This window comes from Myodes glareolus, chromosome 10, assembly GCF_982192425.1.
Source record: "Myodes glareolus chromosome 10, mMyoGla1.1, whole genome shotgun sequence".
Taxonomy (NCBI): Eukaryota; Metazoa; Chordata; class Mammalia; order Rodentia; family Cricetidae; genus Myodes; species Myodes glareolus.
The window spans coordinates 57164631-57190311 of NC_142035.1; the positions used below are offsets into that span (position 1 = coordinate 57164631).

Genomic DNA, 25681 nt, shown 5'->3' on the forward strand with positions numbered 1-25681 from the left:
TGGATTTGAAGAGATCTAATTGACCTCTGCCAATAATCTACAGGGGGGGGGTTGATTCTAACACCAAGCCCAGGCTAACCTCTCCCTTTCTCCCACCATTCCACTCGAAGACCATGGAAGGCCCTATTTCCCCATCTCTGATAGCACAGTTTTTCTTGATTGTATCACACTGGCAGGGGGCTGGTTCCCTCCAGATGCCAGCACTTTGGTGGCAACGGGGAGGGGCGATAAGGATGGGGAGATGTTAGGGGGAAGTGCTTTTACCAGGGAGTGATATGTCTATGTTGAGCTAGAGAGAAAACTGACAGGTTGTTTTGATCTGAACCTTAAACAATTAATAGTTCAGAGCGAAGTACCTGAGAGCCTGCAAGGAAATGGAAAATGTATTTGTTCTATGGTATGAAAAAAAAATTGATGTAGGAAGGATGCCCTGACAAAGATTCTGATAGGCTTCTATTACATATTTATGCCTTTAAAGCAATCAAAGCAATCCTTTCTATTTCATTCTCTGTTTTCTCCGCAGGTACTTAGTCTTCCTGCAGATCAAAAGGGATCTCTACCATGGCCGTCTCCTCTGTAAGACATCGGATGCCGCCTTGTTAGCAGCCTATATCCTTCAAGGTAATGACTTTGGACAGGATAAATTTGCTTTTCACGCTAAGTCCTGATTACATTATCCCATTTACCACAGATGACAACTTCTTAGATCAAAACAGCTTCTAACTTGAAGCAAGTTAAAGGATTTGGCCTGGGTTGTCTAGAGCCAAAAAGTCCAGAGCCCTCCTGCACCCACGGTCTCACAGCTAGCCCCCTTGAGTCATTTCGGCCTCCAGAGACTTGTCCTGTTCCTTGCACGCTAGTGTTTCTGTGCGGCTGAAGAACACTCAGAATCGCTCGCTCTAGCCCTCTCGTGCAAATCGCCAAGGTATAAAGCGTGATAGGGCTCTGGCATCTGTTGTGTAGACCTCTCCGCCGAGAGGGCTCAGTGTCGCAAGGATTCTCAAGTGAGAAGCCATTTCCTTCGGAAGAGTCGAGCCTCTTGCTGCCGATTCCCAGAGTGGCCGTGGGAACCTGTCGTGAAGTGTGGGACCTGTCATACCCTGCTCTCAGAAGATGGTGAGGACATTCCAGTGCCGCTCTTCAGAACTTTCTTAGTCCTCCACCCTGAAACTGTCATTAACAACAGGATCTTTGGGCCTAAAACCGTGAAGTTTCCATTAAAAACGTGAACCCTTGATTGTGAATCAGGCAACTCTCAGAAGCAACTTAAGGAGAGTCTGCTGAGAGCTCGCTGGCAGGAGAAGTATCGGAGCAGCGCTAAGAGGGCAGAGTGAGCCCATTGGTGGGGGGGCCCGGCTCTGAGAGTGCCGTTTCAGTACCAGTCAATGGGAAGTGCAGCCATTGCGTGTATGGCCTGAGGTACCCAAAGAGTCCTCCTTTCTTTTTTAAAGAGGAAGATGCTCTGTACTTTTAAACTCTAGTCTTCTCATCAGGTTCACCCTGATAATTATATCAAATTATTTTTTTCGAAAAGTATTTAGTAGCCAGTATCAGTATTTTCCCCTTGAAGCTTTTCAGATAAAATCAAAGTGAATGGTCTCAAGGTTCAGGGTCACTCATCCTTGAAGGAATGAGATCCCTCGTTAAACAACAGAAATTGCCACAGAATTTGAAGTTTGGTTAGGTTTGTGTTTGTTTTGATTTGTTTTGTTTTGAACATACGGTTTTATTATGCTGTCCAGGCTGGTCTTGAATTCTTGGGCTCAGGTGCTCAGGTGAGCCTCCTGCCTTAGACTCTCCAGGACTTGAGGCTCCAGACATCCACCACTACCGCCCTCAGCCCCGAGTAACTTGGAAGAAGCCACAATTGGCAGTGGGATCCACAAACCCAAAGCGCTATGTTCAGCTGTGACCCAGGCTTTGTTTTCTTCCCAACATTCATGCTGCCTCCGCTGAAGAGCTTCTGGCTCTCCAAGAGAAGGAAGGGGGGTGGCCAGCAAGCTGCCGGGAGCTCCTCTTTTCTTTTCTGAGCTTCCCTTTGGGTGGGGCACTGTGCGTGGAGGAAGCTGACTTCTGACTGGAAGAGCATTGAGGAAAGACAGTGTCCATAAGAGCTCCCAGAGGTCCCACAGCCGTAGAGATGAGCTTTGTAGGCGTGGCACTGGGCACAGCATTGGAAAGTCAGCCTTAGGATCTGGTGTGCCTGCACATGGTCACTGGGTCATAGCCATGTTCCCAGTGGCAGGCCTACCTGGTAAGCCCGCCATGAACACCGAATGTATTCATCTGGTTCCGCGTGTGAGGGCTGAGTCCTAAACTGGGATCAAGACTCAGTCAGCAACTTCTCTTGTCCTTCTAAAGTCTTCAGGATGGGGTTTAGGTGTCTAACCTGGGGCACAGGAGGGCCTATCTTTCTGCCCAAGCTCACTGTTTGCTGCTACCATGCCGAGCATGGCTTCCAAGCCTTCCCGTGTGGCTGAACCACTGAGGATCATAGAACAGGCTTCTGCTCTTTTATCGCAAATTTACTAGTGACCTCAGAGCACAGGGCCGGCTCTACTGTTTCTGCTTTGACTTGAATGTCAACCCATTGTACAGCAGGGGGGAAAAAGACCCACATCTGCTCCCTGGGGGCCTGCCCTCTTGCCAGTGTCTGCCTGTGTTTGGCCTCTGAGCTGTGTGTTAATCTCTCTCTCTCTCTCTCTCTCTCTCTCTCTCTCTCTCTCTCTCTTCTTTTTCCTGCCTTTGAAAAGCGGAGATTGGGGATTACGACCCAGGAAAGCACCCTGAGGGCTACAGCTCCAAGTTCCAATTTTTCCCAAAGCATTCAGAGAAACTGGAAAAGAAAATCGCTGAGATTCACAAGACTGAACTCAGGTGCGTTACACTCACTTGGGACCCTGGCCACTGAGCACACAGCTCCTGGCCTCATCCTCTGCTCTCAGAGACTTGCTCACACACAGTAAGGCTCCTGGCACTGGTGAGCCTGGGATGTCCCATTTCCCGGGACCCACCGACGGCACAGCCTCCTCCCAATGAGGCGAAACTGCTCACCAAGAGCAGTGTATGGCCTTAGCATTCTGAACAAGGCCTATCCCGCCTGATCTCAGAGGCTGGGCAGCTATGCTGGATGGACGATAAATTGCACAGGGCCATGCTGACTTACATACATGCAGTGCTATGGTTTAAAGTCTGTAGCGTTTGCATACTTTGAGGCACCTGTACCAGGGGTGCAATAGCCGATACCCACAGAGCCCTGCAATCCTCAGCTGGGTTTAGCCGACCCAGATTACGCAGAACCATAAACAGCATGGATGCAGCCTTTCACCCATGCTCAATGGGGTTTCTGCAGAGAGTGGTTTTAAAGCGCAGTGGCAGAGTGGGCTCTACTTCTCGCATCAACGCGAGAACACAGGTTTCCCAGGCAGATAAGCTGCCTGAAGCCAAGGTATGTGTGCTATAAACTAACAGAAGCTGGGTCAACCTAATTTAATAGGTTACAATTTTTCTTAACTTTTAGAACTTTGGATTTATTAAGACAATTAAGCAATAATTCAAAAAATGTATTAACCAACATAGAAAAAAGATTAAATTTAAACTACTTTGAAAATGAAAATTTTGTTTATTTTTAATTTTGTTTCTTTTCAGTAAACTAGTTAGACAAAACCCTGGATTTCCTTGTGGGTTTTGTCCATTTTTAAGGCACTTTAAAAAGAAGCAAGATGAGGAAAGCCACAAATGGTAGTCACAACATGAACCATTCGTGGAAGAGTATTATGGGGTAATAAACCAAACAAACTCTCTGTGTCTGTAAGAGAATTGGAAATTGGGCAGTGGGTAAGAATGGGAATATATTCGTTAAAAATATTTAATCTTGTGATAAGGTTCGTGCATTTCCTGCTCTGCGGAAGGACTGGAGCAGGAGTGGGGTGCTTCTAAGAACACTGAACTTAAACCAGAGCCTACCACACCGTGACCTTGCTCCCAAAACCTTCATCCTCACTAAAAGCTTATGAATGAACGTAACCCAAAGCTGCCCCAGCGTTTGCAGACAGATTGTCAAGAGTCCGATGTGACCAGACAGACTCATCAGGGTTGCAATCTTGGGTTTTTCCAGTGGTCGGTCCTGTCACTGTTAGGGAAATGGTGACCCCTTGTGGTTAAACATCGGAATGACAGACCTGCTTGTGAGTTCCCATTCAGAGAGCACGGATTTATGCTGGTTGTCGGGAGGGTATGTCAGAGTAGTGGGGACATTTCTGCAGAAAGTTAGTTCAAGGCAAGGGATCCCTCAAGAGATGATGGCTTCTGTTAGGACCCTGGAGATCTGAGCAAACTCCCGAGGTTAATGGATTTCAAGGGGCGGATTCCTTCAGACATGGAATGAAGACACTCCTTGCATCTGGCATTTGTTGGTAGATATAGAGGGTCTGCCTTCACCCCAATACCTGCAGACAGGGGTTCTGCCATGCTTTCATAGTGTGAAAATGCCCGAGTTTTCTTCCTTTCTGCGACTTTGACAGCTTCTGTGGGCCCAGGCTTGTTTCTTGATCTACTCTGCAGAAGTAGCACAAAGGCTCACACGTCAGAGCGTGAGAGACAGTGACCTCTTCAGGGGACACTGGAGGGAGCCTGGCCTGCTTCTCGCTTGGGTGGGCTTGCTTCCTGCTCTGCGGTATGACTTTGGGCAGATGATAAATTTAGTAATGAGCAACTTTGGCTCCTGCCCACCAGCCATCAGAGCTGATGGCTTCACAAGCTGCCCTCCTCACCTCACACTCGGTCTGCTTTTCCAGGGCTCTGCAAGCAGAAGAGCCCAGAGCCAGTGCCACCGCTGGCTCCAAGGTGGTTTCGTCTGCACGTTCCAGAAGGCAGGCAAGAAGACAGCCGTGCCAAGACCTCTTCAGGTGGCCAGAGCCGGCTTGTTTCCTTTCGTAGTATCACATGGAGAGCTGTGTGGTGTGGAAGTCTGGTGGCATCTCCTGCCACAGTTGTTCTCAACCTGGGGATCACGATCCCTATGGGGGCCAAACAACTCTTTCACATAGGTCGCTTAATAGAGATTTACATTATAATTCATAACAGTAGCTAAATTACAGTTATGAAGTAGCCATGAAAATAATTTTATGGTTGAGGGTCACCACACCGTGAGGAACTGTATTAGAGGGTTGCAGGGATAGGAAGGTTGAGACTCGCTGTCCTGATTCTCCTAGCCCTCTGTTCCTGTGCTCTCTTTCAACCAAGAGAAAGGGAGTGATACCAGCAGGATTGTGTGTCGATCCTTGTCAGCTCACAGACAAGAAAGCTGTGCCCAGTAACCAGCCTACAGATGTATTTTCCCTGTCTCCGCAGTACTGCGTGTTGTGAATTATCATAAAAACATTATCTCTGACTTACTTAAAACCACAGCCTCAGTTGGGTATAGTCTGCACACCTTTAATCCCAGCACTTGGGAGGCAGAGACAGGCGGATCTCTGTGAGTTCAAGGCCAGTCAGGGACATTATAAGACCCTGTCTCAAAAAAAAAAATTTAACTTATAATATCTGGCCAGTGAGATGGTCCAGCACTTGCTGTCAAGCCTGCCATCCTGAGTTCCATCCCCAAAACACACATGGTGGAGGGAGTGAACCAGTTCTGGCACGTCATCCTCTGAGCTCACACACACAATCGAGACGACAGACTGAACTCATAGCCACTAGCACTGCTTGGCCTGCGTTTGCTTTTGGGGTTTTGGTGATGATGGTTGCTTGCTTATTTGTTTTGATTTGGTTTTGACTTTTGGTTTTTTGAGCAGGAACTCATGTAATCTAGGCTAGCCTTAAATTTTTCTATGCACTTAAGGCTGGCCTTAAACTCCTGACCCCGCTTCCTCTACCTCCAAGTGCTGAGGTTACAGATACCACACACTACCATGTCTGGCTTCGCATGGTTTTCAGGAAGACCACAATCTCAGCGCCATTCCTACCGATTCCTGCTCTTCACGCTGAGCCCACTTGACCCACTATGTAGCCTGTTTCACTTTGAGTTTTGGGTTTTTTTTTAAGTTTTTATTTTTATTTGGCATATGGATGTTCTGTCTATGCACCATGTGTGTGCAGGGCACTCTTGAAGCCAGAGGAGAGCATTAGATCCCGAGGACTGGAGTTATTGAAGGTTGTGAGCCGCCATGTGAGTACTGGGGATCAAACCCAGATCCTCTGGAATAGCAACCAGTGCTCTTACCCACTGAGTCATCCTTTCAGCCCCACTCTGAGTTTTAACCTTAGACTTGAATCTCTAAAGTTGGTTCTAAAAGCAAGCAAGAGAATACTATGGCAATGTATAAGTGTGTAGCCCCTGATCACATCTTTTTTTTTTTTAATGCCTCCTCCCCAGGAGAGTAGCAAAGCCATCCCCCATCCAGGCCGAGGTTTGAAGAGATGGCAACGCCTCCCTCAAGGTCCAAGTGAAAATGTTGACAGTGTACATAGAAAATGTCCGCCATAGCTTTCTTCCCCTAGACATGAACAGCCTGAAGATGGCTCTCCTACAGAGAATGCTCCTAGCAAGATAGGCTAAACCTGATTCCTCAGTTCAGCTGTATGTGACCGTTCAACTGCATATAATAAATGATGTGGGATTTCTCTCTGTATGCTGTGATGACCATTAATGAATAAAGAAACTTTTTTGGACTTATAGCAGGGCAGAACTTAGCTAGGCAGGGAAAACTAAACTGAATGCTGGGTGGAAGAAGGTGGAGTCAGGGAGAAGCCAGGTAGCCCTGCTGGAGATAGACATCGGAACTTTTCCTGGTAAGCCACAGCCTCGTGGCAATACACAGATTAATAGAAATGGGTTAAATTAAGATGTAAGAGTTAGCCAATAAGAAGCTAGAGCTAATGGGCCAAGCAGTGATTTAATTAATACAGTTTCTGTGTGATTATTTCGGGGCTAAGCAGCCAGGAACCAACAAGCAGCCTTCTGACTACAAATAAACACACTGAGCTTCTAGGGTGCTGTGGCTGCTCCACCAGAAAGCGGGGCCCTGTCCAGCTAGCCACTTCCAAACAAGGAGTTCACACCTGGAGAACCTGTGGGACGGGAGCCCTGAGATCATCTCCTTCTCATTCCAGTGGTCAAACACCAGCAACATCAGAGCTGAATTTCTTGAGAAAGGCACAGACATTAGAGACCTATGGAGTGGACCCTCACCCATGTAAGGTAAGACTCCCCCAAGAGGGACTTCATCAGCTATGCCTCCCCTACCAAGGCATGGGGTGCTTGTATCCACAGCCCTTCGGTGTACAGGAGTGTCTCTGCCATGCCATGTCGAGACCTCCCCTGGATCCGTCACTGCCACATCACTGTTAGAGGATCCCAGGCAAAGGCAATCTAAATAACAAAGCCAAACCCAGTGCCCAGCTTTGGCAGCTGTGGGTAATTTGGTGGAAATGAATCAAGGGGACATGTGGAGAGCTCCCCACAGGGAACAATCAGCAATTACTCAGCAACTGTCCACCCTTTACTGACCCATAATCTAGTTTCTCTCCAAGAGTGGGTTCTAGCCACTAGAGTGGCGCAAGTCACCACATGGGACTGCAAGAGAATCGCATCTGATTCCATTATGCACATGGGAGGGTGAAGCCGGACCGCACCAGGGATGCTGTGCCTGGAAACCCTTGTAATTGCCACGCGCTCCTGGCATTTCAGAGATGAGTTGGTGAGCTCACCCCACAAGCAGCGAGACCCACAGCATGCCCTGGCTCTGGCCACTTCCTCCCACTACAGCTCACGCCCCTGTTGCTTTGCCATGCTGGTCAGCCACTGCCTCTGTTCTGCCTCATTTATGTCCCATTTCTGTTACTGGAGAGGCTGTAGTATCAGCGGCTCTAAAACTGAGAGCAGAACAAGAACGGCATCTTCTCCCTAGTAGATGAAGGGGAACTGTAACGAAAGAGTTGATGTGTTCCTTTCCTGGGGCTGCAGCGTGGCTTCCACCATGTGGGAGGAGGCTGGAAGGGTGACCCCATGGTGCTGATGGGGCTGGTTCCTTCTGAGGCCCCTAAGAGAAGGATCTGCTCCAACGCTTCTCAACTTGATGATGGCCATCCTCCTTCACCTTGGGTCTGCCCATTATCTCCCCTCTGCTGTTATAATATGAATAAATAAATAAATAGACGGCATGAGAGAGAACGATGCAATTCGACAGAGTTCACGTGGAGGAGGGAGACCAGCCTCTGTGGACAGGAACAGCAGAAAAGAAGAGAGAGGCAGAGAGAGAAGAGGAAGAGACAGAGATACAAGCAGAGAAAGAAAGGGACAGACAGAGACAGACAGAAAGGGGGGGAAGAGACAGAGAGACAGGCAGAGAGAGAGACAGAGAGAGAGATGGGAGGAAGGGTGCTCTTAGTGACTACAGCTGAGCACACATCCTGTCAGGACCCCAAGGGCAGGCCAGTTCAGATGCCTGAATACTAAGTGCCCTTGTGTAAGGACACCAGTTAAACTGGAGTTGGGCTCAATCTCAGAGCCTTGGCGTAATTTTAATTTCTATAAAGACCTTATGTCCAAAGACGGTCACATTCCCAGTGCTTGGAGCTAGGACTTCAACATCTGGATTTGTAGGAACTGATGCAATCCAGTATATAACAAACAATGAAAACGAAGGGCACAGGGGTGAGGCTCTGGTGAGGTGATTTTATTTTGTCTATGACATAATAAAAACCTGGAGGACATTCTGGAACGCAAACCTCCTCCCCCACCTAATTCCCTGTCCCCTGTGCAGCTTACTGCCAGACAGGGCCAGGAGTCAGGGGGCACAGCCACACACTTCTACAGACTTTATAGGTGATATAAGAATTAGCACAGCTTCCTAAATGTGTCCTGTGAGAACAGAAGTAGTTGAGGTTGCTCAGGATGGCACACACTGGTAGGACATGCTGAAGATGCAGAGACAGAAGGATCAGTAGTTTGAGGCCAGCCTGGGCTACACATTTAGCCAAACCTGTGGCTCACACCTTTAATCCCAGTACTCAGAAGAAAAAAGCAGGTGAATCTCAGCGAGTTTGAAGCCAGTGTGGTTTCCCTAGTGAGTTCCAGATCAGTCAAGACTACACGGTGACATCATCTCTGGAAAAAAAAAGAAAATCATTTAGCAATTCTATCAATTGTAATCAAGCAATGAAGCCAAACAGGCAGCAGGGGGCCTCATAGGAGAGAAGTGTTTGGGGGACATCTGGCTTTAAGCTCCAGTCCTTGTCAGCTGTTGGGGCCTTGCTGGATTCTGACCCCAACTCTTCGCATCCATGAGTAAGAAAGCAATGGGTGTGCAGGAACTTGTCCTTGGGCTGGTAGGTCATCCTAAGACCTGACAAACAAACACAGCTGTTGCAGAACTGCAATCTTCCCTGTGCACAAAAAAAGGCTCTGAAGTTCACACACGGGGTGAGAGGGACATGCACGCACACACACACACACACACACACACACACACACACACACACGAGAGAGAGAGAGAGAGAGAGAGAGAGCGAGAGAGAGAGAGAGAGAGAAAGAGCGCTAAAGGTGTGGTCATTAGAAAATGTCAGATCACCTCAGTGTTAGAGTCCAGTCCCCTTGAGGCCTCACGTGAGACAGGTTAAGGTAAGATTCACAGCACTCAGAGGTAGGCAAGCAGTGCCCCTGAGCATGACAGCTGACGTAAGGTGGGTAGTTTTGTTATTGCCCACAGAAGCCATGGTCTGGCAGCCATGGACAGTGACAGCCAGACTGGTGTCCAGACTAAATTCATAAATTCATGTGCACTTCAGGACCATGAACTCCTGACTCAGTCTTGGCTTAGATGAGTTTGTCCATCATGGGCACCCAGAGTCTGAAGAGGCTGCAAGAAGGAGCCAGCCTCTGTCCTCTGCGTGTGGCCCAATCCCGTGTGTCATACATAACTTCTCAACTCCTAGACCTGAGGGAGGAGAGAATAAGCATAGCCCACTTCCCGTTTAGAGCTAGTGGGTTCTTTCAGGGTGGGTTTCACCGACTCTTCAGTAGGTAGGTGCTAATCTCCCTGTTTTAAAGATAAGGAAGTTGATGCAGGGGCTGGAGAGATGGCTGACTGCTCTTACAGAGGACCTAGGTGGTTCCCAGCACCCACGTGGCAGCTCACAACTGTCTGTAATACCAAGATCTGAAACCTTCACACATACATACGTGCAGGCTAAACACCAATGCAAATAAAATAAAAATGAATAAGTTATTTTAAAAAAGAAGAAGAAGAAAAGAAAGTTGATGCAGCCAGGCGGTGGTGGCACATGCCTTTAATCCCAGCACTCAGGAGGCAGAGGTAGGCGGATCCCTGTGAGTCCGAGGCCAGCCTGGTGGTCTACAAAGTGAGTTCTAGGATAGCCAGAGCTATTACACAGAGAAGTCCTGTCTCAAAAAAAAAAAGAAAAAAAAAAGAAAAGAAAGGAAGAAAGAAAAAGGAAAAGAAAGAAAGTTGGTGTCCTTGAAAGCCAAAGTCCACAAGGCCCTGAGAGGCAGAGCAAAAATTTGAACTCAGACCATTCCCATTGCTGTGTAGCTGTATAGGAGTGATGCCCGAGAGACTTACTCTGGAGAAAGGGGAAGGGCAGCTACCTAACTGGATTTTTTTTTCCCACATTCCAAGACCTGGGCCTCCTGCTCATCCGGATCAAGTCAGGGCCCCACTGTAGACTCCACGCATGACCTTTGGATCCTTTTATTAGGCCCGGCCATGTTTCCTCGGTCCTCCGAGGCAGAGAGCAATTCAGGAGTCTTCACTCTTATCATTAAGTAGCCTCGCCTCGCTTGAGTGATGTGCTCCCAAGCACTCCCCTTAATGTTGCTGCGAGGAGAGCTGGAAGAAGCTGGCACACTCAGTGTAATAAATACTGATGATTTCTATTAACAGGGAGGCAATTACTGGGCCCGGGGAATCTGGGGCATGCAGCCCCGGGGAGGACAGAAGAGGAATCGTTTTGATAATTAAATGAGAGCAGAATGTGCTGGCTGGGCTCTGTGCTCCTGGACTGATTAAGAAGCTAGCATTGGTCCTGTGCGTGCTGATGGTTTCCGTCTGCCAGAGTGTCCTTGTTTGGTCCAAAAGGAGTGACTCCTACAGACCCTGGCTGGGGAGCCAGAACACCCAAGTCTCAAACTTGCATAGGGCCATCCTCAACTGTGCCACAACCCGCGTCCCCCAGGTCCCGGAAGGAGCCCCAGAAACCCAAGACTACAACTGCTGGAAAAAAGAGTAGGGCCTGTTATGGTATCTGTTCCCTGATTTTTTTTTTTACAAACTCAGGAGTTACCATCTTGCTCCATTCAGTCTAGCCTTGAGGCTGGTTGTTTGCCCTGGGTCTTTCAAAGCCAGTTCTGTGGGTTCTGATGGGGCTGCCCTGCTAAGGCTTTAGGGGGCGGGGTATGGGGAGTAGCTCCATCGTGGAGGTCCAACATTTTTATTCTGAGACCTGGTGATGCCACTTCTTGAGAGCCCATATGTGTCAGGCACTCATCAGCTAGACTGTCTGATAATCTTCATTGTGCCACTGCCAGGAGTCTATCATCACCCTCACATTACCACGAAAACACCAAACTTCTGAGTGCAGATTTAAAAAGGTAAGAGGGGTTAGGAGGTGCCAAGGGGGTTCTTACTAATGTGCCAGACGTTTCGGATGAGGACAGCACTGAGACTGGGAGCCATTGTTGCCTGGTCTCGGGGCTATGTTTCTGCAATCCCTTTCTACCAGTGTTGTCTGATCTCAGGGCTATGCTTCTGCAATCCCTGTCTGCAGTCTTCATTCTGCAGAGATGAACTTTATGCAAGACTAAGCCTGACTCACCACCAGTTCCCATACTGAGAAGACACAGACCTAAATGATTTCTGAATCATCATATGTAAACCCAGGCATGGATGATGTACCCATAATCCCAGCCACTCTGGGGTCTGAAGCAGGAAGATGGAAAGTTTGGGGGGTGGTTTATGCCACAGAACAAGACAGCTTCTCTAAAATAAAAGAAAAATGAGGCAAGCCTGTGATCCCAGTACTCAGCAGCAGAGACGGAAGAGCAGAAGATCGAGGCCACCCTCAGCTACAAGGGATTCAAGACCAGCCTGGATGGACCACGTGAGCCCCTGCTGGAGAAGAGGGGATGAACCGAAGTTGGTGTCCTCTCCAAGGACACTGTTGCTTGTTCCGTAGCAGCAAGACAGTCGGGCTGTCTCTGAAACAAGCTGGAATGTTCTTCTAGGTCTGCCAGTGTCCTGCTTTCACCAGTGAAGCAGCCGGGGTGTGGAGAAGTCAGTCACAGAGCAAAGGAGAAACAGCCAAGGTCCTAAACCAAGGCTGAATTTTTTTCCACAGGGATGAAAACTTGATACTTTCTTACCTCACCACGGCAGGAGAGAAACTACGTTTTTCTGTCAGGAGATACAGAGTAGCCAAAGGAACTGTGACGCTGTCAAGCTCCATTTCCTTCCCCTCCTAGATCCCGGAAAAGCTCAGTCCTGTGGGCCCTGATTCCTGCGGATGAGAAGGGGACAGGCAGATTCCTGCTTGCTGAGGCAGAAGTCTGTATGGGAAATAACCAGACCCTTCTCACCTTGTCTCCATTCCTTTCTCTGCCGTGCTAAGTGTTACCTGGCATACAAACCCTGAGGACAGGCTGTGTTAGTCACTGTTCTGTGGCTGTGAAGAAGCGCCGTGGCCAAGGCTACTCTTACAACAGAAAGCATTTAATTGGGGCTTGCTTACCATTTCAGTGGTTACATCCATTGTCATCATGGTGAGGAGTATAGTGGCATACAGGCAAGACATGGTGCTGGAGAAGCCGCTGAGAGTTCTTCATCCAGATGTGCAGGCAGCAGGAAGAGATAGACACTGGGCTTGGAATGGGCTTTTTGAAACCCCAACGCCCACCCCCCAGTGACACACTTTCTCCACCAAGGTCACACCTCCTAATCCTTTCAAATAGTGCTACTACTTGATGACCAGACATTCAAATCTATGAGCCTATGAGGGCCATTCTTATTCAGACCACCACACAGGCCAATACCAAGAATGACATTTAAGACTGAAGAGACAGGAATGCTTCAGAGACAGAAAGTTCCAGGACTTTCTGCTTGGACTTCCACACCAGTCGAATGTGATTTCTCATTGTAGTTCCTGGTCTCACTCTGAAGTTCATGTGACAGAGACAAGTAGCCGACACTGTGGCTGCCCTCAGTGCTGAGGGTTCTGAGGCCCATGGTCTTTCTATGACTCTCACCTACCTCTGTAGGTCCGGAAGTCTTGGAGAATTGCTCTCTGTATCCTGGGAGGGAATTCTTCAAGGTTCCATGATTAATTGTCCCCCTCTCCCCCTCCCTCCCTCCCTCTCTCTCCCCTAGACAAGGTTTCTCTGAGTAGTCTTGTCTGTCCTGGAACTTGCTATATAGACCAGGCTGGCCTTGCACTCACAGAGATCCCCCTGCCTCTGCCTCCCGAGAGCTGGGATTAAAGGCGTGTGCTGCCACACTTGGCAATTAATTGCTTCTCATCAGGATTTCTTCCAAGTTCACCGCTGGAGCTGCTGGGTTTTTGACAACTTGACATAAACCTAGTCACACCTGAAAAGAGGGGACCGTAACTGAGAAAATGCCTCTGTAAGATTGGCCTATAGACAAATCTGTATTGTCTTGATTAGTGATTGATGGGGGCGGGGGGATAGTGCCACTGGAAGTAAGGGGCGTCCCAGGCTGTATCAGAAAGCAAGCTGAGTAAGTCATGGGGAGCAAAAATGTAAGCAGCGCTCATCCGTGGTTTCTGCTGCAGGTTCCTGCCTTGAGTTCCTGTAATAAATTCTCTCAGAGATGGGGTGTGACCTTGGTTGTAAGATGAAATACACTGTTTCCTCCTCAGGTTGCTTGTGGTCATGGTGTTTATCATAGTGATAGAAACCCTAACTAAGACACTCGCTGTTCCAAATCAGCCAGTCCCGCCAGGAGAGGCCATCCCCACAGCTCTAACCCTGCCCTCTCTGAGAGGCCACCTGAGGGTGTCTGGGTCATGCAGCCTGGCAAGCACCAGCCACACCGGCCTTGGCTGTCGCCAGAGGGATGTCATTCGCTGGGTCTCACTTCCATCCCTTCCCTTCCGCAGGCTTCAGGCCCAGGACCATCCAGCTTTTCCCTCTCCAAGGCTTCCCTTTGGGTCTAGCTTACCACACCCATTTCCTAACTAGAAAACCTTAGCTCTCAGTATCGAATAAGAGAAAGTGAAACGTTAGGGTTTGCCTGAGGTTCAACAGCCTCAGCAGCTATACTCATAACTGACACATCCTGGTGTACATGGTCACCCACCCGCTACACAGAACTTCTGAGGTAACAGCCCTCGCTTAGATGTGAGAAATTCAAGGCCTTGGCTAAAGTCGTGCAGTGGAGCCAGACTGGACCCAGTAGGCCTGTGGCGCAGACGCCTTTCTGCCCAATTGCAAGGTACTAGCAAGGGTGAAGGTAGCAGAGACCTCCCAGCTCGCCACCCCCCACCTCTGCTCCCTCACTGCTTCTCTGTTACAAACCCTACACTCTCTCCAGGCCTGACCCTCCCATCCCTCTAGCTGCCCTTCCTTCTAGGCCTTTTCCTGTGTCTCCGAAGACTTTATTCGTGCCTTCTGTCACCTCGTAAACATGCCCTTCCCTCATCATAGCCTGATGCCCCCTCTGACCCACGTCACAGTCTCATACCGTATCCGCTAAACCTTCCTGTGGCCTCTTTTATACCAGCACAAACACAATGAGGCCTCTACCCTTGCATTTCTTGTCCTTGGGTCCACCCTGCACAGGGACGGAAAGCTTCCCAGTGCTCACCCTCTTCCTGACATTGGCTACCTCCCTCAGGCATTCTCCCCACAAATGCCACTTGCCTTGGCCCATGTTTATGCCAGTTAGCCAAATTAGACCTGCTGCCTCCTGGTAGGAACCATATTTGTGTGCTATGCCTTGTTCCCATGCTGTTCATCCTCCTCCAAGCACTGGGTGAGAGGCAGGAGGAAGCCCAGCCATGTGACTGCAGAAGGAACCAGACTTGTATCTTCTTTTAAAAGCCGTTCGCTATGCCCATGGGTTAAATGGTGCTGTGCTCACAGCCAAGACTGGATCTCCCCAGTCCTGAGGAAAGGGTGGTAATTCACATTAGTCCAAAAGGTTTGTTAAACAGTTGGTATCTGGGCCCAGATGCTCACACTTGCAAACCTGACTCCATGAGGCAGCTTTAAGGCAAATGCATTTTCCCCTGAGGCCAGGCTCACTGGCCCTGCAGAGGGTCTATTGTCTCTAGGCCAGTTAGGCTAAGTATCTCCACCAGGGTGGCAAGCTCTCAAGGTAGGGAAACTAGAACCCCCGACTTGATGGCCAAGTTTCCCAGCCATCCCCATCATCAGTCATGTACCCGGACAGCAGGGCCTTACCCAGGGAAGCTGCGGAAGGACGCTCCTTAGTCACCCTCTTCCCTCTGGAACCAGGCCTCATGCTTTCTGATGCATCTCCACCCCCTTGCTCAGCAAAATCCCAAGCCTGCTGCTGACACACTTAGACTGGTGGCCTGCGGTTCCCTCAGCCAGTTGCTGCTTCCCGTGTCTTCATCTAAACTTCCAAGGTGTTGACCCCATGGTATTGCAGACACCAAGGCAATGATAACCTGCCTCTGTTGGCACAAGGTGTTGACCCCATGGTATTGCAGACACCAAGGCAAATGATAACCTGTCTCTGTTGGCACAAGGTGTTGACCCCATGGTATTGCAGACACCAAGGCAAATGATAACCTGTCTCTGTTGGCACAAGGTGTTGACCCCAGGGTATTACAGATACCAAGACAATGATAACCTGCCTCTGTTGGCATTCCTAGGGCTTGGCACACACTAGGCAAGTGTTCTGCCACTGGATCCCAACCTGCTTTTTTAACTAAGTTGCCCAGACTGGCCTTGAACTTAACTCTGTAGGGTAGGCAGACCTTGAATATAGGATCTTCCAACCTCAGCCTTGGGAGTAGCTAGGATTACAGGCCTGATTAGTAATAGTTCACACTCACACACACACACTTTGCATATCATAAAATTCACCCCTTTAAGTGTGCAATTCGGTGGTTTTTAGTATGTTCACGATCACCACCACCACCTAGTTTTAGAACATTTTTATGACCCCCTTCCCCTGCCCAAAGGAAACATCATATTCACTACCGGTCACTGCCTCACTTCCTCTCCCTCCAGCCCTTGGCAACAAATACACTGGCTCTGGCTCTGGCTCTACCTGTTGTAAACATTATGTATAAATAGAACCATTCAACGTGATTTCTTTTGCAACTGGCTTCTTTCACTTGACATGGTGTTTGAAGGTTCATTTATGTTGTATATGTGAGTACCTCCTTCCTCTTTACTCCTGAATAATATTTCAATGTACCGCCATCTACCACTTGCTTTTTTGTCTCAGTTGATGAACATTTTACTCTTCGAGCTGGATTGAATTGCTCACATTGTTTGGCTACTATAAATAGTTATACCATTACCATTCCTATAGGCATACCTATACCATACCTATAGGCATGTTCCAATTCTCTTGGGCATATACCTAAAAGGGAAATTGTTGGGTTATGTAGTAACTCTATATTTAACCATCTGGGAAAACTTTCCAACTATTTCCCAAAGTGACCATACCATTTTAAAGTCCCACCAGCAATGCGCAAGATCGTCACATTGTCTTTGGCCTGCTGAGGCTGGTGTCATTATCACCTCCACCGTCTAGATATAGAGCTCTGAGGCCCATCTGGCCAGTAGCAAGGCTGGAATTCAAGCCACGACTTTGTGCTCTTTAATGCCCTGTGCATCCCACTGTGACCTAGTAAAAGTTGCCCTGCTTTTCCTATGAATAGCCTGGGTGTCTGTGGATTTTGAGACAAGGGTCTAGGCTGATCTTAAATTCACTTTGTCGCTGAAGATGACCTTGAACCTCTGATCTTCCTGCCTCCGCCTCCAAGTGCTGAGATCAAAGGTTTTTTGCCACCACCCTTGACTTAGAACAACGTGTTTCCACCCTTTCTCCTCTATACCTGCACCTCTGTGCCCCAGTGAGAAGTTTTTCTCTATTACAGGACGTGTCTGGAAATGCTGCGTTTCTGGCCTTCACTCCTTTCGGGTTTGTTGTTCTTCAAGGAAACAAGAGGGTCCACTTCATTAAGTGGTGAGTGTCTGTCTTCATCTCCAGAGCAGGTTCCTTATGCATCACTAACTGGAGAGGGGCTCTGGTACCCATGTCCTTTGTCTGTGATGGGCAGTTATGGTTTGCAGCCTTCTCCAAAGCCTTGAGTTGAGAATGGTAATTGACCAAGGTAGTGGTCTCTTCCTAGGGATCCTGTTCTTTCAAAAGAGTGTCCCTGAGAGCCAACCGCCTCTCCAGACAGAAAAGGTACTGGAAGTTGATTTCTAGGGAAGCCTGCAACTGTAGCCAACACAAGGGAAGTGAAGTTCCCAAGTGAACTAAGCCTTTGGGTTCATCACTTGCTGAGGGCTACTGCCGGCATAATTACAGCCATTCAGGAATACACTTCTTTACTCTTCTAACAATGACATGGACAATTACCCTGGAACAAATGTCAGCTCTGACATACAAACACCCTCCTCAATAGCACCCCATGGGCACGTAGTCTACAAGAGTTCAGATGCTGCCTTCTTGAGGGCTGAGCATCCTCGACCTCTGTGAGCCACAGCCTTCCCTCTTCCCTGCCACATCTGACATGTGGGAGCTACTGTCTTGGCTGCAGCTACCCACATTGCTTCCCCTCCTTGTTTGGTTTGGGGTCTGTATGACTAGACACAGGTTTCTGTGTGCTGACTGGCATTTGGATATCTTGGGACCCATTGGCTGCCTCGCCCATACAAACATCTGTCAGTCTCACCAAAACACTCTGCATAATTGAGAGCCTGTAATTTAAAAAAAAATATTTGATTCTTTGACAGTTTTACAATTCTGTGCATATATACAATGTATCTTGATAATATCAACCCCCTCCTGCCACTCCCCTAAGACCCACCTAATATATGTCTGTCCCCTTCATGTCTTTTTTTTTTTCATTTTTTGTTTGTTTTGTTTTGAGACAGTGGTCTCTCTTCATAGCCCTGGCTGTCCTGGAACTTATTATGTAGACCAAACAGGCTTTAAACTCAAAGAGATCTGCCTGCCTCTGCCTCCCAAGTGCTGGGATTAGAGGTGTGCACCACCATGCCAAACCCTTTCATATCCTTTTTAAAAATTTTTTTCTAGTTTTTGTTTGTTTGCTTTGAAACAGGGTTTCTCAGTGTAGCCCAAGCTGTTCTAGAACTCACTCTGTAGACCAGGCTGACTTGCAACTCAGAGATTCACGTGCCTCTTTCTCCCAAGTGCAGGAATACCACCACCGCCTGGCTAATGAATTTTTTATTGCAGTTTCATTTATTTATTTTGCATGTAGTGGGCACATATGCCATAGCACATAGGTGATGGTCTGAGGACAATTTTTCAGAGTCTGTTCCTTTCTTCCATGATGTGGGCCTTGGACTTGAACTCAGGTCATCAGGGTTAGAACCATCTCACCAGCAGCCTTCATCCCATTTTAAATATAACCCAGGGTCCAGTTAGTGCTGCCTGCACGTGCAACCTAACCACACACACCCGCAAAGAAAAATGACTGCACACACACATACACACACGCATGCATGAACACACACACGTATTGCAGCCATCAGTGGCTGTGGGTCCTCAGCTTGTATTGTGCCCCACCCCAGTTCATGCTGGAATTACTGGCCAGTTTGGTCTTGTGCAGGTTTTGTGCTGTACATCCATGAGAGCGATAGTTTCCCAGCACTCCTCCCCATCCTCTGGCCCCTACATACTTCCCACTCTTTCCCCCTTAACATCCCCTGAGCCTTGCAGGGGTGGATATAGACGAGAGCCTCGCAGGGGTGGATATAGACAAGAGCCTAGCAGGGGTGGATACAGATGAGAGCTTAGTTTTAGCCCATCCCATCCCCTCCTCTCTTCATCTCCCACCCCCATCCTCACTCTAACTCCCAGAACCCCACATACACTTTCATATCATACCACCCCAAGGCCTCTTCCCCTCTCCTCTGTCATGGGCCCTTTCTGGATTCCTAATTTGTATGGGCGCTGCATATTAAGCACACAAATCTTAAAGTCCAAAACTAGGGTGGTCTTCTGAGAGAGCACAGTTAGAGCCCCCTATGATTTCATTCCTGTGTTGGACCTCAGCCTGCCGTGTCTAAGCTGGCTAGCTCTTCTAACAAACAGGTTAGAAAATGGCTTCCCTTGGTCTGAGGGACTTTTGTTAGGGAAGCCTGAGCCTGCTCTTGCTTCCTTTACCTTCTCTAGAAGAGCGAAGTAGGGTCTGAATAGAGATTTTTTTTTTCTCATGAGTTTTCTTCTCAGGACATTGTAGTCCTCTCTTCCCATGCCACCCTACTCACCCGATACATACACCAGACACCTTCCTGAGCCAGAGCCCTCTAGTGGAGGATGGCAATAGAATTAATGCATCCTTCTCCTGAGGAGAAACTACTCCTCAGACACTGTCCTGTTCACAAGGCAGCTGGTATCATGGAGTCCTAGGCTCCCTCAAGTCAGGTCCATCACTGCACTCTGTGTGACGATGGGAGGGTCTTACGTCTCCTAGCCAACAAAATGGTTCTCAGAAAAGGCTGGGGATGGGATTGGGCCACAGTTACCCTTGAGTGGGTCCTTTGTGTGGCTATTTGGTGTTCCTTGAAGGGGTTCTGTCCCCACCAGAGCCATTGTCTCATGTCTAGAAACAAGGTCATCCTTAGACACTCGAAGTCCCTGCCTCTCCACTTTTCATTCTCCCGTGTACCTCTCTCCCCGGAAAGTCTCCTCCTGTCTCAACGTCAGAATCCTAGATGTTAAACCCACCCTCACATTCAAAAGGAAAAAAACAAACTCATAGGCCAGGTGTGAGGGCACACACCTGTAATCTCAGCTCTCAGGAATGAGAGGCAGGAGAATCACCTATATGTCAAGGCCAACCAGGTCTACATAGAGTTCCAGGACAGCCTGTCTACATGAGATCCTGTCTCAAAACAACAAAAGGTCAAACTCTTTCTTTACCACTCCTGTTGGAGGCTGTGTGTTTATTGTATTCTAACTGAGTTAAGATTGATGGTCAGTTGGTCAAAAGAGAGAGACAACACAGAGAGAGAGAGAGGCTATACCAGTTCCAGCTGGAAACGGCCACTCTGACCCAGCCATGACTTCTCAGTGAGAACATGTCATATCCTTCTGCCCCAATGTTGTACAGCCAAAGACCCGGTGCCTGGTTATTTCTACATTTTGCTACTTACTAGGATCCTGAGGACGCTGCCCTGGAGGCAGCAGGAAGTGGTCTACTGATGGCAGGGGTGTGTGCTCACCCTTAGGGGCCTGAAGCAAAAAAGTAAAAACTCTAGTTGGGTACTGGACCCTGAATTGGGCACATTGGAGTGGCCGATGGGGAGGCCGGGTCTTGTGGCTCTCAGGGACATCCAAATAAGTTCCGGGTAGTTTTCCCACCTGGTAAATGGAACCAAGGCTGAAAGCAGTTTGTGGAGGTGAGGTGTAGGCTGTGCCATGTACAGTAACCATGATGTCACTTCTTCTGATTTGTGTCTGTCCCACGGGTGACGTACCCCAGTATCCTGTTTGCCTCTTTTACTGCAGCCATTCACTGGGCTGGTGGCTTCAAGGATTTTTCTACAATAACCCCTAAGCCCCTTTCCTGGTCAGTACGCTGCATGACTGTTCCATGTAATCTGTTCTCTCTTCTTGGTATGTTGCCCCACCCTTCCTTGAGACTGTTTGACATTGTCTGCATTAAACTGCATTTTCCATCCAGTGGCACAGTCACCTGAAAGACTCGGCTCCCTCAGAACCTGGATGCATTGTTTTTCATTACTTGCTGTTACCTTCAACTTTGGCCTCATCAGCTACCTGTGGCATCTGACATTCAACAGTCCCATCAGATCATGCACCCGTGCTATGAACTCAATCCGGAAATGACCCCACTCTCCCGCACTCACTTTTCCATGCAAATGTTGCCCTTTTCCGGCCACTGTTGATGAGCCCGAAATCCTCCTATCACCCCAATATTACAGTGTGATTGACTGGAAAACTGTGGGTCGAACTGTCCCGATGACTGTTCTCTAAGGCCACTGCGCTCCTGTCTTGTTTTCAGTTTTAATTCTGGCTAAAACTGTGTCTGTGCCTGGAGCCTCTTCCAGTCGGGGGGGCTGTGCATCTGCGACTTTAGCTGTGAGCAGGCAGCCCACAGCCAGGTGACGGGCGCTCTCTTTGTGCTTCTAGGAATGAGGTGACCAAACTGAAATTTGAAGGAAAGACTTTCTATTTATATGTAAGTCAGAAAGAGGTGAGTGCCAGCTTCCTTCTCTCCAGGGAGGGCTAGGGCACTGTGACAGGTCCTCACGGCTGGCTGGAGCCGAGGGTAAGGAGTTCAGATGAGGGACGCTGTCTGCCTCCTCGACTAAGACAAAGGTGGGGTATGTAAAGGTGGGAAGGCCTGGAGATGCAATGGCACCCAGAGGATCCACTCAAGAGAGGCCTGCCTCAAGGAAACCATCAAATGAGGTTCTCTGCCCCACAGAGGATCCCTGTAAAATGTTCTGCTTCTCACCAAGGGCTCTGTTGGGCTTGCCAGGGTGAGGTAGCCATTGATGTGAGCCACTCTTCTAGCTAGGGCCCTACCGCACCCGGGACTCCGGGCTTTCCCACCCACCTCAGCTGTTTCTCTATGGACTTTTATTTTTATAGGAAAAGAAAATTATTCTCACGTATTTTGCTCCAACTCCAGAAGCCTGCAAGCACCTCTGGAAATGTGGAATTGAGAATCAAGCCTTCTACAAGTGAGTTGGACATGTGATAGGGACTGTCTTTATCAGAGATGGGGTCACAAAGCGGCCTTCAGAGGAGCGGCAGGCCAACCTGGAGAAACAGGAAACCAGCAGAGTGACTCTGGCGGTGTGGTGCGCAGTAGAGCACATGCCAGAAAAGTCCAGCAGGTGCATTAATTTGGATCACTGCCACCATGGCGCCCTGGAAGGCCTAGAAGACAAGTGTCCCATGAAAAACTCTGCGCAAACATCCTGACCTCAGACCTCAGCTTTCAGGGGAGCCTGGGGTCCCTCTCTTGGTGGGTAGCCCAGAGCTGGAGATGGTGGCCAGTTGTCTTGCTACCGAGAAGCTAGGTTTGAGTCAGAGGTAACTTGACTGGCCGGAGTTTGGGGGAGTCTGGAGGCTTCTGCATCCAGTTCTCTCCGATTAAGAAAGTGGCCACGAAAGCATCAGTGCACAAAGAAATGGACTAGAGAGAGGCCGAGGTGATGCCCAGAAAATGGTTCACCAGACCCCTTGGTCTTTGCTTAAAAACAAAATTGATGGTCTGTGTCTCAATAGATGTTCTGAGGTGGGGACGTGGTTCGTTTGTGGGAGTGATCGCCTTGCAAGTATGAGGTATGGGGTTCAGTACTCTGCATTGCCTAAGCAGGACATGGCAACAAATGTTATCCCAGTCCTCACAAGCTGGAGGCATAAGGACCAGTTAAAGGTTATCCTCAGCTACAAAGTGAGTTGCAGGATAGCCTGGGCTACATGGGACCCTGTGTTAAAAGAGAGTGTATTGCGACAGTGCCAGTGTGACAGACTCCAATTATGGTGACCCTTGCTGTCGCCAATTGCCCTGACAAGCCAGATCCTCTCTCTGCTGTCCTGAAGGGCTCTGGGAAAATCGGAACTGCTCTCCTCAGTGACAGCGCTCCTCCTTAGTGAGCTCACTCCAGCCAGCAGAACTGATCTGGGAAGGCACTCTCAGTCACTAACACTCACTGTGTACTTGATACTCGTACCAGGGTGAACTGAACAGGTGTATTCCACCCTGAGTGGGCTTCCTTCCAAGGGGAACATTCGGGAGATACTTTAGCCGACTTGAACCTCCCTGCTATTGACAAAGCCAAGAATACAGAATTTTTGTTTAATCGGTTAGTTGGTTTGGGCCACCATCTTCCCTTCACCTGTGAGGACAAGGCCTAGGTTTAGCCAGTGACATGAACCTAGAGAGAAGTGAATTTGAGAGACAAACTCCTGCTGGTAGGGCTTAGGAGAAGCCCAGGAAGACGGGCTTCCCTGCCTCCCGTCCCCATATACAGGAGCTGGCTCCCACTAAAGTCCTGGGGATTCCTTAAGCATCCCCATTCTCTCTGTCAGACCTCATCTAAAACTGCTGCCTGGCACTTTTTGATCTGTATCCTGGGAAGAAACGCTTGTGTCCCTCCCTCCCCACGTGTGGCCACTCAGTGGCTAAGCATTCCTCCCAGTGGGCAGCACCCCGGCACAGACTACCAAGGGCTTTTTCTTGAATCTGAAGAAAGCTTCCAGTAGCCTTTGCAGGGGGCTCCCTGCCCACCTGTGTCCGTCGGCCTGTGACGTGGCTCGGTCCATGTGTCACCCTGAACTCTGCTCTGCCGTAGGCTGGAGAAGTCAAGCCAAGTTCGCACAGTGTCCAGCAGCAATCTGTTCTTCAAAGGGAGCCGGTTCCGATACAGGTAAATAGTGACAGTAAGTAGCCATTCTAGATCTCTTTCCAGACCCTTCTCTAGAGAACAGTCTCCATGTGCCTCACCCTCAAGAACCGGGGAACCAGAGCTCTCAGCAGGGCCTGGGGTTTCCTCCCAATTCCTGAGCCTTTTATCCTCTTCTTCCCTAGCTGTCTGTCTGTAGGTCTCTTCTTCCCTCTTGGGGTTAATCCCGCTGGGGAAGAATAAGACCACTACCACAATTTTTGGGCCGCATTTAAAGCAAGTTTTAACTGGGCAGGACGATGAACACTGGCCAGCTCCACACCCATGATTCCCAGAGTATGGCATCAAAGTACATCAGTCAGGGACTTCTAAAGGCAAAACCCACAAGGCTACATACCTTATGTCACTTCCCACTGACATACCTCCTGCCTGTGTGTGCACAAGCACAGCCTATGCAGTTGGGACAATTAGCCTTGTTTACAGAAGTGAAAATACATGGGTGGTTATATGAACAACCCCAGCATTCCAGGAAGTTGTCTGTCCTTGGGCAAGTGGGACTTACAGGTTAAAGACATTTTTGCTTTAGAGCTCTCTTAAGCACAGTAATTTAAATTTAAAATATATCTTAGGATGTCTAATGGCTCAGAGCATCTTGGGAGGGTATAGTATGAGCTGAGCTAGGGTTTTTTAATTCCACGACTCGGGGAATCTCTCTTTCACATACTTGCCACTTCCAATTGCAATATAATTCTGGAGTGAGCCATTGCAACAGCAGCAGCAAAACAAGAACCATGACAGTTGTTGTATGTCCCCTTTCTGAGGGGTTTGGGACTTTTTCCTGGTAATTCATGAGACGAGAGGAATACTTCCAAATTACAAATGGAGCTGGGCATGGGTGACACATTCCTTTAGTGCCAACAGAGGCAGAGGGAGGAGAGTTCAAGGATAACCTGGTCTACAGAGCAAGTTCCAGGACAGCCAGGACTACATAGACAGACCCTGACTCAAAAAAAAAAAAAATGGGGGGAGGTAGAACTTAGAGACTCTAGCAATGAAGAGATAAGCTGAGCGGTCATGGCATGCCAGAAATCTTTGCCCCATCAAGAAAGCCTTGTGCAGTGACTGAAGCCTTCGGGGATGGGTAGGGCTGATGTCATTTCTTGACTAAGCTAGGGCACCTGAGATCTTGGGGCCTCGTCCTGATCGTCCCTTTCTTGCTGTTTATTTTTATTTTATCATTTCACAGTGGCCGGGTTGCAAAGGAAGTCATGGAGTCAAGTGCCAAGATCAAACGGGAGCCACCAGAAATCCATAGGTAGGTGGACTCTTAGGCTCTTCTCCTGAACCAGTTCCAGCTCAGATCCCAGAACCTCAAAGACCTAGCAAGCTGAGCGCTGTGAAACTTCTGGCCAAAGCAGATACCAAAAGAGGAGGCAGAGGCCAGAAGAGGGAAGGAACCTGTGTCCACCGGGACTCAGGAACAGGCATGCAACCTTTAGCACCACAGAGAAAGACAAGCCACTGCCAACAGCACATCACGGTTAGGGGCACCTCACTCAGTTCTGCTCAGCCCTCCCCGGCCTGAACATGATCACAGACGTGAAAAGTGCGTCCATGCAAGGACACTTAGCTGTCCTGGAATCACTCCATTACAGAAAACCCGGGTCACGTGGATCACAAATTGTACCTTTCTAGAAGCCTGCCTCCCTCAAGCCCAACAGACTCACAAAGACTAGCCAAGAGGCTAGGATTCGCCCAGCAGCCTGGAATTGTAGGAACAGGAAGTTATTACCTGTCCGTAGCGCTTGCACTATGGGACAGGATGTGAGCCGGGAAAGGGGCTGGAGATTTAAACACATACGCACACAGACAGAGACACGGGGATACGGGTCATCCTTGATACAAGAATACCAACTTTATTGTGTTAATATAGGAATCCTTAATTGATAGCCACGCCCCAGCTCTTGGGATTTTCATCTGTAAAAAACCCACCAGAGTTCACTCCCCTGCCATCAGGAACTCATGAGGGTCTCGTGCTCAGGGCAGCTGTAGACACAGGAAAACACATTGTTTCACTCCAGCAGG

The 25681-nt window shown here is 48.8% G+C and overlaps 1 protein-coding gene across 6 annotated transcripts in view; it reads left to right on the forward strand.

Moving 5' to 3' along the window:
- Positions 1–25681, forward strand: part of Frmd5 (FERM domain containing 5) — a 278068-nt gene that overhangs the window by 244790 nt on the left and 7597 nt on the right. For 4 of the 6 annotated variants that reach the window (XM_048459657.3, XM_085696325.2, XM_048459658.3 and 1 more), the window contains exons 5-12: positions 524–621; positions 2754–2877; positions 7114–7201; positions 17116–17204; positions 21369–21432; positions 21834–21925; positions 23546–23620; positions 24843–24911. In XM_048459657.3, the coding sequence (XP_048315614.1) occupies positions 524–621; positions 2754–2877; positions 7114–7201; positions 17116–17204; positions 21369–21432; positions 21834–21925; positions 23546–23620; positions 24843–24911 (699 nt within the window). The remainder of the gene's footprint in view (positions 1–523; positions 622–2753; positions 2878–7113; positions 7202–17115; positions 17205–21368; positions 21433–21833; positions 21926–23545; positions 23621–24842; positions 24912–25681) is intronic. The other 2 variants (XM_085696326.2, XM_085696324.2) reach the window with 1 other exon arrangement.